The 15381-nt window shown below is 35.3% G+C and overlaps 1 protein-coding gene across 1 annotated transcript in view; it reads right to left on the bottom strand.

Annotated features, from left to right (window-relative positions):
- Window positions 1–15381, bottom strand: part of LOC145995331 (uncharacterized) — a 61043-nt gene that overhangs the window by 23672 nt on the left and 21990 nt on the right. The window contains exons 4-5 of the mRNA XM_083131939.1: window positions 4263–4368; window positions 693–778 (exon numbers count right to left, since the gene is read on the bottom strand). Of these exons, the coding sequence (XP_082988065.1) occupies window positions 693–778; window positions 4263–4368 (192 nt within the window). The remainder of the gene's footprint in view (window positions 1–692; window positions 779–4262; window positions 4369–15381) is intronic.

Raw genomic sequence — 15381 nt, 5'->3', positions numbered from 1 at the left:
GAAAAAGTTGTTTCGCAAAATTTAAAATAACGGTTGTTTTTTGACAAAGTTTTAAAATCTGAAAATTACAAATTGTGTTCAATTTCACCATACTAAAATCTGTCTGCACCATACTAAAATTTCATCACCATGGGATCACCCGTTTTTTATTTATAGAATATCAAAGAGAGCGATCGTTTGCAAAACCCGAAAAGTTGGCACTCCTTTTGTTCTCTCGACGATAAAAAATAGAAGACATACTCGAAAAAAATGGTTAGCATAGATTAATGGAGAATTGAATAAGTTAAATTTTGATGTAACTCGTTTTAATGTAGGTCTACTGGATAATTTTTAATTGGAGCTCAAACTCGAGTATCTATAATTTTTAATCCAATAGTAAGGCGCCACACTTTCTTGATCACGGCCGAAGGTGCGGGTGATGTGATCAGCACCACGCCCCTGGAGGCCTTTACCCCCTAGAGTTTCCTCCAGGTACGCACTTTATACGATATTGGGTAAGAGGCTCTTGAACAGGTGAAAAAAACGGTTCTCCCCCGCCGGGGATTGAACCCGTGTATCTCGCACGAGTGTCAGACGCTGCAACCCTTTTATGAATAAAAATTATTTAGCTTATATCATCTCGTTTCCGTTAACACATCACTTCCTCTATCCTCAACGACTCTTCGAAAAAACAATATTTAAGCAATCATTACCGATCCGTTTAGAGAAGGTGTTTCTGATGCATTCGTGCTCCGGAAAGTGTAATTTCTTCCAGAAACTCTCACTGGCACTGAGTAACCTGAAATTACACAATGCTGTTAGTAGTATTATGTCGTTGAGAGCTACAATATGTTTATTTTCTATCAAATAATTACAGCACGAGCGAAGTAAGACATTACATATCAATAAACTGCGTCAACTTTTAAGAATTTTCTCATATTCGGTACATACAAGCAGCGGACCGAAACGCGTTCCGGTTCGTAAATGTGGAATTCTTTCGTTTTGTATCGTCAGAAATTGCAACGAAGCGTTCCGGTTCATTTGACATTTTTTTAGGTATTTCACTACATTTTCCTTTTCAGCGTGAATTAAATTGTTAAGAGTCTTTAATAGTACATATTTAGCATTCATAGAAGCTTCCCTAATACTGGACATGTGTCGTTGCAGCGAGATTGGTTTGACCGAGTATGAACGCGTTGAATACAAGTATAGAGTGCTGGCTACAGTCTGTACACCATTTGCAGTATTTTCCTTTTTCTTAAATTCCCTTTTTCAGTGTTTTTCTGTCGTCCATTCTTCTTTGCCCCGAATAATCCAAGAGTAAAATTTGAAGTCAGTAAAAGACAATAAATCCAACCCTTCAACACAAAATAACAACATGTAAATACCTTTCACTTGCACAAATTGATTTTTTTAATAAGTATTACTAAGACAAACTGTGAGAAATGTTCATTTAATACAGAAATGTTTTACCCCTTTTAAGGGAGCTAACTATATCATTCACGATATTCGTCTGTTTAAATTTTAAAAAGAAGAAAATTCCAGAAGCCTCGTAGTCAAGGTATTTTGTATTATTTGATGTTTGTGTAAATTGTTTAATGACAACTATTATTTATTTTAACACAGCACGTCATTTCACTAGTAGGTAAAATCGTAATCAGAGATCAAAAGAGACAACACCATATCAACGATGTCTTGTGAAAATTTCCATTTCAAGCCCTGCATACGAGTCATATTTTGTAGCAGCGGTTATGCTCTCTAGCTTGAGGTTTCTCGAAAATTGTGTTTAAATAAGTTTGATGAGGAGGCCTCGTGTTATTATTAGTACGAGCAAATCATGTTACTTCTTCCTCATTCTCTTCTACCTTAAAAATAGTACAAACAAGAAGGAATGAGACAATAGCGTAATTAACACGCTCTGCCACCCCCCCCCCTCGTAACTTTCAGCTTTTCTAAAATATTAATTCCCGCCTACATTTGTATTAGGTATATTCAAATATGAAAATACATTCCGCCGCAACCGAATTGCGCACACTTTAGATCCAGAATTGCGCACAAATCTCACTGACCTGTTTTACGGACAGATTTTGATCCAACGTTGCCACTTTGATAGCTTTAAAATCTGTGCGAAAAACTGTTTTTTTTTTTCTTTAGACAAGAAGAGAGAGAGAAATTAGAAATAAAATTGTAAATCTCATAAGGATTAAATAAAAATATATAATTTGACCAGTAAATGTAGCAAGTCAAGATACAATTTTCATACCAATTTTCATAATACAGTAAGTCACTACTGATGTTTTCAAGATACAATTTTCATACCAATTTACATAATACAGGAAGTCACTATTGACACCATATGTCTTTTCAATTCGTCCTTCCTTTGTGCACTGACTTCTCCTTTCGCAATTGATAGTAATTTCAATTTTGTTTCTGACTGTATCTGTAGAACAGATGAAATCACGTGATAAATGTCTGGAGACGGCGAGTAGAACTGTGCATTGTAGTGTTTGTGGGTTAGGTTAGGTTAGGTTACATTAACGATATGAACAATTGTTTAATTACAACTAACGATATGTACATAGCTTTCCGCCATTCTTCAGCGTCAGAAGGCAATCACAACACAACCAAGACCAGATACAAACACTTCTGTCAATCGAAACTCGTGACCTTCGGTATAAATACGGAGATACACCAGCCATTACATTCTAGTCCACCAATCAGGTTCATCCTCTATGCCTATCTCATGCTACCCTTCCAACAAAAACACGTGTAAGTCCACACACACACACACAAACAAACACAACAGAAGTGAGAACAGCTTGAGAACATTTTGCAACTGACAACATCGCCTCATTTTTTTGTGCGCAATCCTGTAGGTATCAGATACCACTGCTAAAACCGGAAAAGTGTGCGGAATCCGGCTGTAGCCATACATTCGTGTAATTTAAATCAATGTAAAAATTGGTATGAAATTTTAAGACAACAGACAAACTGAAAAATTATTGAATTATAGCTATATGAAAACACAGTTACCTCAAAAATCAAGTCCAGTTTTCGAGCCCGATCGCTTTCGATGCTTAACAGTGCTAGACCTCTCATTTTTACTCTTGGCATTGTGGTTCTCAAGTAGTTTTGATCAATTTTATCTTGGAAAATGACCTCTCAGCTAAGGACTTGAACTATTCAGCTCATCAAGCTTCACTTTCTACTTTTCTAGTGATTAACATTTTCTGTTTGTAGTTGTAGGGACATAACAATAGCATATGTTTGTTTGAAAATATATTTTAACACCGAAAGAAAAACATTTTTGAACTATCGGTCTTCTCAATCTTACTGCGCTCCCCGCATACCTACAACAAAATATTTCGATTGATCATACTTCAGTAATTGCGAAAACGTTTCATACATGTATGTAACATACAACAAAGTCCCAAAGTTAAAACGTATGTACTACTTTACACACTTTACACAATCGGCCTACGTAGCGGAGGGGTTAGCACAGAGCGTTAACGCGCCAAGGATCCCGGGTTCGAATCCCGGCCTGGGCATGGATGTTCGTGAGTGTCCCTTCATCAATTTCATCATATCATAACTCATCTTCACGATTAGCCAAAAGTGGCAGAAAAAGCGAAGTAAAATAAACACAATCAATCAACTAATGACAACCCTATATACTCTGACAGGTCATTGTCACTCATAGTTTTCTTTCGAAAATGTATGTTAACAAGGTTCGAGTAATCATGTGTGTGTTTTTAGCACATACGTGAAATATTTTATGCATAGTTGATCTCCACATGCAATACTACAGGTACTGTGGTTTCATTTCTAATTTCATTTTGACCATCAAAATGCACATGTGGAAGAGAAATCATAAGTACTCAAATTATGAGATAATATATCAAATATATTATGAGGAACTATGTTCAAGACAACTTTTCCATTTTCACCAGCAGTGATATCGTTTCTCTGTGCATTAATATGCACACATTCTTACAGTGGCGAGGTAAAGCTATTTTCCTTATTTAATATCATTTTTTTACTGTGATTAGCACAATAATGAGCGCTGAACAAAAAAATAGTATTTTGTTTGCTATAACTTGTTCGCTTATGTACAAGTCTACATAAACAACATATTTACTCATGCATATTTTCTAACCCTCGCCTAGTGATGGAAACCGCTCTTTTGATATTTCAACACAGTGAAATATTGTTACTTAAGATAACGTAAGAAATCCAAATTTTGTAAAAATGGCTCTAAATACCAAGACAATTGCATAGCTTACCCTCTTCTGGCCATTCAATGTCATTCGTTGCATTTCGATAATCATCCAAACATTCGAACATTTTCATGTACGGTTCCTTAGCCGGAACAGGCATTGAACAGCAAAACTGCAAATTATTCAAAATAATGAACAAGTTAAAGAATTCATTTCAATAAAATATTGAATACGTATTATTAAAATAAAATCGCTACTATATAAGTAATACCAACGTTATAGAACTTTGTAAATGCATATTTCAAATTACTATTACCAATAATATATTTTTTTTGGCTTTGAGAGAAATACTTCGTGGTTGTTTATTATTAAGCAGTGTAAAATTGATGGTCGGATTCTGCGTTTACTTTAATACGAAAATACTGAACTGTAAAAAATAGTTTCGACTATTCCTAGAAAAGTTAACGCATCAACCTATACCAGGGCAATGGGAAAATAAAATTAAAATTAAACCAAATATTGTACAAGAGTAAAGGCATATATCCCCGATACGAATCATACACTTCCCTCTGTAAACACCACAACTTGCCTCCTCTCAGCAAAAGAAGGAAGATGCAATTGCTCTGTTTCTTGAACAAAATCATGAACAATAAAATCCAGGTACAACATCTACTAGAACAAATACACATACGTGTATGGCACGATCCAAAGGTCTCTCTTACTGTAAAAGCAGAAGGTTTACTGTAGAACATCATAAATAAATCACCTATCAGGAGAATGTGTGAACTGTACAACAGATGTTCCGAAAGGAACCAAAATTAAATATATTTCACATGCCTATTGAGACCTTAAAAAAAGCTATTCAAATAATGGAAGAATAAATGTCAACAATGTAAACATGAATGCGATTTTTGTAAATATTTATTTCGTAGTTTATACTCAATTACATATATGTACGTACTTTCTGAGTGTCAATTATTTACAGGTCCTTTATTACATGCATAATTAATGTATTTCCTCATATATTAAATACTATAAATGGGCTCACACTTGTTGCATTATGTTCGATATACAAATGAATAAACAGGCACTGTAAAATTATCCTATAGTTAATTAATAATTTACCTAAGGTTTTTCATTTAATAATACTCAGGAAGAATATGTGCTTCAGTTTCAAAAGTATCAATTTTAATTCGCTGCAGTTTAGAAAGTAAATAACTTCTATCCTTGATTTTTACTGTGTTTATTTTATTTCCATATTTTATGTAATTTATAATGTATTATATTAGTATATCCTTATATATTGTATAAGGATATACTAAAGATAAATACGTTGTGCATAGTAATAAAAGAAATATTATATTGATGTAGGCTATTTTTGTACATAATAGTCAGATATTTTATTCCACTCTCCTCAATTAACATGTATTATTATTATAACTCGCTCTGTTAACTATTGTATACACATTTAATTTAGCGTTGACATGTTTTATGTTTATTTACATTTCTGCACAATAATATTTCTTATCAAACTGTAAATTTACAAACTTAAAGCAGAAAATATAGAACACTGTAATTGGGCATTCGCCTGTTGTGTTCAATAAATAAATGATGGCGTGGTATATAACGAGTGACGTCTAAAAGTATGTGCATGGGAATTTAAAAGCTGGGAAGTACATATTTTGCGCATCTATGAAGTGATTACACTAGTATACAGATGTGCATACACTAAAGCTGCATTGAGACATAAAAATATTTTCAGCATACTGTAGATTAATGTCGGTTATAAAATCATTCTGCGTCGCGGTGTTTCATTACAATTTAAGCTTATGTGCAACATTTTTCAATATTATCCTATTAGAAGTATTACTTTATAATCAATTCTCTGCATTCCATACAAACTTGACTAGATATACTGAACAGTGACACATTGTAAGTTAGTCAACGAAACAGAAAAATAAATAACGTCAAATACCCACTTATAACCTTTTATCTAAAGGCAATTTTGTGTTAATGAGTTAATGCCACATTTAAGAAGTAATTGATTTTCCCTCTAGAGGAACGAGAGGCATTTGAGACAAAAATAAACTTATTTTTTTCCTCGATGCATTACGGAGTGAAAGTTGTTTGCTAGTAAGCTTTTTGCAAAACACTGAAATTTATGCAAGGGAAAACAAAATCTATTCTCGTCCCGGGTGCAGAAATCTCAAGCTCGAGATCTGAATAAACGTCTGTCAGTTTCACTATAACTTTCCTATCAAATAAAGACGTTATTCTAAATTGAAACATATTTCTGGTATATGTGTGTATGTATACATAGGGGGGGGGTGTACATACACGATATTCCATCCTCATTGATCTGTCATCAATCAATTTCGACTCTTACGGTGGCCGATCCTCGTTCTTGCAAGGGAAGTGGGAAGCTGGGATTACACCGCAGACCAACCAGACAACAGCGGTGGCGCCGATAGTTACGACGCGACAGTATGAAGTACTACGTGTACCTCGTTCCTTTCTACTGGCTGCTGCTTTTCTTATTGCGATGGACTGGTCGCTTCCCCGCTCCCCTTGCCAGCATATAGAGCGCCCGCCGTAAGAACTGAAATAAACCTTTAATAAAATAGAAGAATTATCCAAGTTGTCATGGTTAGTAGTAGTCGAGAGCATATGCGCTTGAGATTTTCAGGCGTAGAAAATAGGAGGAGTTTGTCGTCTCTCTCTGAAGAACAGACTATAAAACTCCTAAAAAAACCTATGTCTTAATTTCTAAGTTATAAGAAACAATAATTTTCCACGTAAATATTTATACATAAAAGAAAAATAACAGACAGTTGAAAATTTTACACAATAGGAATGCGTCGTGTGATTATCTGAGGGAGATAACTCCAATTTGTAAAATTTACAGGACAGAGTATATCGATTCTTTAAAGGAGTCAGTAAATTGGAGATACGTGACTCCACCTTGTGGGTAAGGATTAGAAGCGGAGATATGTCAATCAGACTCCGAACAGAGCTCTTCAGAGGAAATTATGTAAACAAAACTGAAAACGGCATTTTTGGAGTTACGTTGCTCTGGTTCTCATATTAAGTTTCCAAAGGAAGTGTAAAATGAGCATCAAGAAATAATTACGCAAAAATAATTTCTAAAAAGGTTAGTGTGAAAAATAGACACTACACATATATTTTATGTCTATTGTTTTTTAAAAAAACATAAAATACTATAATTATAAAAATCTACATCCTTCCCGTTCATGCTAATAAATTTTACGATTGATCACTATGTTGTGTAACAAGCCCATATACTTCAGTATAGCTATAAATAGTTAATGAAATTAAGAGGTAGGGGCAATATATGCATAGCCACATTTTCGTACTTATGAAGTAATAATGAAGAAACAAAGAAAGGTTAGATGAAAAGTTTCAAAGAGAATTACAAGCTCTAAAGTGATAATGATTTAGACGGACCCTCCATTATGTTAGTGCGAGCAAACTGGTCCACGTTCACCCGCGACGTTCGTTTAATGTTGCTTCAGGGGCAGAAGAAATGAACTGTTTACAAGAAGTTTCTCTTGGATCGAAAGATGGAGCATTTTCATTCAATGGAGTATTCGCCACTGCAGTTGCATTGCAACTGTTTCCCGTTGACAACTGAGAAGACGAATATCCGCAATTGGCACATACACTGCATGGTTGGAATGAGTGGAAATTATTGTTAGAGAACTGAGAGTTAGGATGCAGTGTAAATTGCTGTTGTTCTTGCTCGTTTCTGGCATTGAAACTGTTGCTCACAAATCTACCATTATTGTTGAAGTATCGAGAGTTTTGTGGACTTCTATTTTGCCGGAAATTTTGAGTTCCTGCACCATTACGTCTGTAACGATTATATGGTCTGTTAGTTAGGTTAGGCTTCCCAAAATTATTATTTCTATTAAATATCATCGTCTTCTGGCTGGAGTTTGATTGTTGGTTTTCAGAAACAAACGGAACATCTGTACGTGGAATCTTAATTCTTTTATTTTCATCGCTAGAAGAAACAAAATGAACACTATCATTAGGTCTTACGTTACGTCTTGAACCTTGATTTCCATTAGGTTCATCATCGTTCACAAACGATGAACTTTTAGCAACACTTTGAACTCTCAGTTTTGCCCTTGCACTATTATTGTCGGTAAAACTTTTAGAATTATTCCCATCATGTCGGAAATTTTTTTCACGTACATTATCATGAACATTAAAACTCTTGTTCGATCTTGAATTCACTAAATCCAACCTCTTTAGTAACGCAATTACATCATCCATTTTAACTAATCTAGCAGCTAATATTGTTTGTGCAATAGATGTGGGCAACTGATTGATTAAAATGTCAATAACTTCTGCATCATTCGGACGATCAACTAAATTATAATATGCTGAATGCGTACGAATAGCAAAAACTTCCATACTACTCGTCGATTTAGGATCATATTTACGACTTCTAAGTTCAGATAATTGAGCCTGAGTTAACGAATAAGACGTGTAGTGATTCAGAAATTCGTCAACAAACTGTTTGTACGATGTAAACGAATCGACATGAGTATTATACCAACCTTCTGCAGGTCCTTGGAAACAATTAGTAATACATTCAAGCCTTTGCATGTCAGGAACTTGCAGTAAGTCTAAGTAGGACGATAAAGTTTTAATAAACTTACGTGGGCTTGATTTTTCAGGATCTCCAGAATATTTAGGAAGAACAGTAAGTTCATTCAATCTTACCAACCTTCGAGGTTCTTGAGTAAACGAACGCACACAATTGTCAGGATAATCACATCGATGATTCTGCGGGTTTGATGACTTTTGGTTAACTTGCCTTTTTCTTTCCTGCCCAGAACCATCAGAATATAAAGAACGGGTAGATTGACATAACTTGTTAGTATTACTAGCTCTCATGCGATTATTTCTAGAACGTTTGTGTCTTTGTGAAGCAATGCGATTGTGTTCGTCATCAGAAACATCACACGCTGAAGAATCAGATGATTTAGGAGAGGTTAGGTTCCGTGCAGGAATACCAGGTTGCAGTTATCATTCACATGAGAACTGTAAACTTGTACAGGATTACTTGATTCAACATTAGTCGAAATATTAGATGTTAACTTAGTAATCTTTTCCTCACATGCTTCTACGCGCTTCGTTATTTCGTCCTTGCTCACAACGACTTCAAGTCTATGAACTTGCCGAGACAACCCTGAAACATTGTTCTGGCATTCTATAATCTGATTATTCAATCCAGCAAGTTTATCAGAATTCACTGCACAAGTAGTGTTGACTTCCTCGATTTTCTCTGTTAGTCCTTGCACTTCTCTTTCCATTTCCTGATGTAATGAACGCGTTGCTAATTTGCAGGACTCGGCAACTTCAGCTAATTCCTTTCGTAACGATGTACTCAATTCGTGGAAGTCAAGCTTGAGTAGTTGCTGTGAATTTTGAATTTCCTGTTGAGATTCCCTGCTTTTGTAAACTCAAGCTGTTGAGACTCTTGAGTTTGCCTCATTTTTGTAAACTCAAGCTGTTGAGACTCTTGAGTTTGCCTCATAGAATCTTGAGTTTCCCTAATTTTTGTAAACTCGAGCTTTTGAGTTTCCCTAATTTTTGTAAATTCCATCTGTTGTGACTCGCTAATTTTTCTTAACTCTGCCAGCAGATCAAACATTTGAAAAGGAACATTACTTTGACCCGTTGACGTCTCTGCCAACACAGAAGGACGAATGTCAATTTCTTGAACATTTTCTTGACTTCTTTTCCATTGCACAAAAGCTTCAATACTGAACGGATCATAAGATGGATCACAATCTCTACAGAAATAATTTTCATTTAACTGGTATAATTCCCAATGCTTATCGGACAAACCCAAACATTGTAAATGATACCAATGGCCACAATTTTCACAAGCTACCAACCTTTCCTTATCGGGATCTTTGCAGCACTTCACCATATTCATGGCACCATTCTTATTTTGTGATTCATCAGAATCGTCACCACAATTGATAGATCTAGCTGTAAGACTTGTTTTGGATCTCAGATTATAAGGATTACTTGATGCGTACATAATAGAAATTTATGTACAAACTAGATTCACGAAAACAATGGTGTAAGTTAACACATACGCAAAACACATCACTTAAGATCGTGCTGATAACGTTCCACAATACTGGACCACCAATTATACTGTGACGTTCACAAGTCAATCATTTGCACGATTATATTTCGTTCATAAATATTTGAAACTAAAACGCGAAGGTGAAGATACAACTTCTATGGGTCTATATATTAGTGAAATAACTAAGCAATATGCAGTTCACTATTACCTTTATTTCCATTTTTGTCAGACACACTACCACATAATGACTATTGATTCTCGTTGCTATAGCAACGTTAGAATTCCAAATATCTCGTTTATACAGCGTAGAGTGCAATGAATAACATAAAACATAATGAACGTTGTACAAAGTAATAATTATACATTTTTTAAACGTTAATATAAAGTGATTTTTATAATATGAAATTAATAATTTCAATAAACATATAATTATATTGTGCGGATTCACAGGATATTTTAAACATTACCCTGTATGTAATGTATTATTATCAGATTGTGGAAGCCAATTTACATCAGACGGTCCTGTGAATCCGCACAATATAATTATATGTTTATTGAAATTATTAATTTCATATTATAAAAATCACTTTATATTAACGTTTAAAAAATGTATAATTATTACTTTGTACAACGTTCATTATGTTTTATGTTATTCATTGCACTCTACGCTGTATAAACGAGATATTTGGAATTCTAACGTTGCTATAGCAACGAGAATCAATAGTCATTATGTGGTAGTGTGTCTGACAAAAAAATGGAAATATAGGTAATAGTGAACTGCATATTGCTTAGTTATTTCACTAATATATAGACCCATAGAAGTTGTATCTTCACCTTCGCGTTTTAGTTTCAAATATTTATGAACTAAATGTAATCGTGCAAATGATTGACTTGTGAACGTCACAGTATAATTGGTGGTCCAGTATTGTGGAACATTATCAGCACGATCTTGAGTGATGTGTTTTGCGTGTTAACTTACACCATTATTCTCGTGAATCTAGTTTGTACATAAATTTATATTATGTACGCGTCAAGTAATCCTTATAATCTGAGATCCAAAACAAGTCTTACAGCTAGATCTATCAATTGTGGTGATGAACCTGATGAATCACAAAATAGGAATGGTGCCATGAATATGGTGAAGTGCTGCAAAGATCCCGACAAGGAAAGGTTGGTAGCTTGTGAAAATTGTGGCCATTGTTATCATTTACAATGTTTGGGTTTGTCCGATAAGCATTGGGAATTATACCAGTTAAATGAAAATTATTTCTGTAGAGATTGTGATCCATCTTATGATCCGTTCAGTATTGAAGCTTTTGTGCAATGGAAAAGAAGTCAAGAAAATGTTCAAGAAATTGACATTCGTCCTTCTGTGTTGGCAGAGACATCAACGGGTCAAAGTAATGTTCCTTTTCAAATGTTTGATCTGCTGGCAGAGTTAAGAAAAATTAGCGAGTCACAACAGATGGAATTTACAAAAATTAGGGAAACTCAAAAGCTCGAGTTTACAAAAATTAGGGAAACTCAAGATTCTATGAGGCAAACTCAAGAGTCTCAACAGCTTGAGTTTACAAAAATGAGGCAAACTCAAGAGTCTCAACAGCTTGAGTTTACAAAAATCAGGGAATCTCAACAGGAAATTCAAAATTCACAGCAACTACTCAAGCTTGACTTCCACGAATTGAGTACATCGTTACGAAAGGAATTAGCTGAAGTTGCAGAGTCCTGCAAATTAGCAACACGTTCATTACATCAGGAAATGGAAAGAGAAGTGCAAGGACTAACAGAGAAAATCGAGGAAGTAAACTCTACTTGTACAGAGAATTCTGATAAACTTGCTGGCTTGAATGATCAGATTACAGAATGCCAGAACAATGTTTCAGGGTTGTCTCGGCAAGTTCAAAGACTTGAAGCCGTTGTGAGCAAGGACGAAATAACTAAGCGCGTGGAAGCATGTGAGGAAAATATTACTAAGTTAACATCTAATATTTCGACTAATGTTGAATCAAGTAATCCTGTACAAGTTTACAGTTCTCATGTGAATGATAACTGTCAACCTGGTATTCCTGCACGGAACCTAACCTCTCCTAAATCATCTGATTCTTCAGCGTGTGATGTTTCTGATGACGAACACAATCGCATTGCTTCACAAAGACACAAACGTTCTAGAAATAATCGCATGAGAGCTAGTAATACTAACAAGTTATGTCAATCTACCCGTTCTTTATATTCTGATGGTTCTGGGCAGGAAAGAAAAAGGCAAGTAAACCAAAAGTCAGCAAATCCGCAGAATCATCGATGTGATTATCCTGACAATTGTATGCGTTCGTTTACTCAAGAACCTCGACGGTTGGTAAGATTGAATGAACTTACTGTTCTTCCTAAATATTCTGGAGATCCTGAAAAATCAAGCCCACGTAAGTTTATTAAAACTTTATCGTCCTACTTAGACTTACTGCAAGTTCCTGACATGCAAAGGCTTGAATGTATTACTAATTGTTTCCAAGGACCTGCAGAAGGTTGGTATAATACTCATGTCGATTCGTTTACATCGTACAAACAGTTTGTTGACGAATTTCTGAATCACTACACGTCTTATTCGTTAACTCAGGCTCAATTATCTGAACTTAGAAGTCGTAAATATGATCCTAAATCGACGAGTAGTATGGAAGTTTTTGCTATTCGTACGCATTCAGCATATTATAATTTAGTTGATCGTCCGAATGATGCAGAAGTTATTGACATTTTAATCAATCAGTTGCCCACATCTATTGCACAAACAATATTAGCTGCAAGATTAGTTAAAATGGATGATGTAATTGCGTTACTAAAGAGGTTGGATTTAGTGAATTCAAGATCGAACAAGAGTTTTAATGTTCATGATAATGTACGTGAAAAAAATTTCCGACATGATGGGAATAATTCTAAAAGTTTTACCGACAATAATAGTGCAAGGGCAAAACTGAGAGTTCAAAGTGTTGCTAAAAGTTCATCGTTTGTGAACGATGATGAACCTAATGGAAATCAAGGTTCAAGACGTAACGTAAGACCTAATGATAGTGTTCATTTTGTTTCTTCTAGCGATGAAAATAAAAGAATTAAGATTCCACGTACAGATGTTCCATTTGTTGCTGAAAACCAACAATCAAACTCCAGCCAGAAGACGATGATATTTAATAGAAATAATAATTTTGGGAAGCCTAACCTAACTAACAGACCATATAATCGTTACAGACGTAATGGTGCAGGAACTCAAAATTTCCGGCAAAATAGAAGTCCACAAAACTCTCGATACTTCAACAATAATGGTAGATTTATGAGCAACAGTTTCAATGCCAGAAACGAGCAAGAACAACAGCAATTTACACTGCATCCTAACTCTCAGTTCTCTAACAATAATTTCCACTCATTCCAACCATGCAGTGTATGTGTCAATTGCGGATATTCGTCTTCTCAGTTGTCAACGGGAAACAGTTGTAATGAAACTGCAGTGACGAATACTCCATTGAATGAAAATGCTCCATCTTTCGATCCAAGAGAAACTTCTTGTAAACAGTTCATTTCTTCTGCCCCTGAAGCAACATTAAACGAACGTCGCGGGCGAACGTGGACCAGTTTGCTCGCACTAACATAATGGAGGGTCCGTCTAAATCATATCGTAGTGATAATATAAGCACAACTTGTCAGTATGCTGTATTAAGTAATTCCGTTTTATCTGAAGTTGATCATTGTTATCCACTTTCAATATTTTTCCAGTTAGATTGGTACGAAGATGAACCTACTTGGACTTTAAATGATACTGGCATACCTACTCCTATTACTGATCAACCTCTGATCACAGGAACAGTTTGCGGTATTACAATACAGTGTGTCATCGACAGTGGAAGCCAATGTAATTTAGTCAGTTATGAATTATGGTGCAGTATAAAATCAATTATTCCGAGTGCCAAACTGGATACAGTGAATCAACTTAAGTTATTGCCGTTTGCAGGACATCAGAAGTTTCGTGTTGCTGGTCGGAAGATTATAAGTATTTCAATTAACTCGGAAGTTTTTTTCTTTGGAGATGTTTGTATTGAAACAACTGCATGCTGAATTAATTCTCGGAATACCATTTTTAAGGCAATACAAAGCTGACTCGATTTTAGAAGAAACGAAATTAGTTTGATGGCATCTACTGGTTCCGAACTAGTTCAGCCATTTAACTCTAGCAAAAGCACAACTGATAAGGATCGCTGCCAAATGCAGGAAGTTACTATAGTCAAAGAAGCAGAAAATTTACTTATCGTTTCTCTAGATCAGATCACAACGAAGGTACGGTCGTGTGAATCACTCAGCACGGAGCAGCAGTCTCAGCTTGAGAATCTAATAATAGAATATCATAGGATGTTTTCTGATCGACCCCGATCTGCATTCGTAGAACCTTATCAAATTGAACTAGACAGAAAGGAACCAATTAAGGCACCTATGTATCCGGTACCGTTCGCCAAAAGAGCAGCGTTAGAAAGGGAACTAGAAAAATGGAAAGCCTGGGGAATAATTAAAGAGATGTCTTCGCCTTATTTAAACCCTGTACATATCGTACCAAAATCTAACGGTGAGTGGCGTCCAGTGGTGGATTTTCGGCGCCTAAACCAACATGTAATTTCACCACTTACCCATGTTGAACCGATAAACGAGCTACTTCAACATTTTAAGGGTGCAAGATATTTTTCTTCGATTGATCTCTCCTGTGGATATTTTCAAATACCACTTACGCCCGACTCGTATAAGTACACAGCTTTTTCGTATCGAGGACGACAGCACGTGTTTTGTTACTTGCCATTTGGTATAAAATCAGCTGTTTCTGTTTTTGTTGAAAGAATGAATAAGGTGTTTGGACCAGAGACTCATTCATTTCTGATGATATATGTGGATGACATTTTAATATTTAGCCCAACAATAGAGAAACATTTTGAACATCTTGATTATGTTCTACAGACATTGCAGAAGACGAACATGTCCATAAAATTTGCCAAATGCAAATTTTTCCAAACGGAAATTAAGTTTTTG

This window comes from Lepisma saccharinum, chromosome 11, assembly GCF_977018435.1.
Source record: "Lepisma saccharinum chromosome 11, izLepSacc3.1, whole genome shotgun sequence".
In the NCBI taxonomy this organism is placed as follows: domain Eukaryota; kingdom Metazoa; phylum Arthropoda; class Insecta; order Zygentoma; family Lepismatidae; genus Lepisma; species Lepisma saccharinum.
Note: the sequence above shows the minus strand (reverse complement) of the source record. Positions and strands in the feature narration are given on the sequence as shown.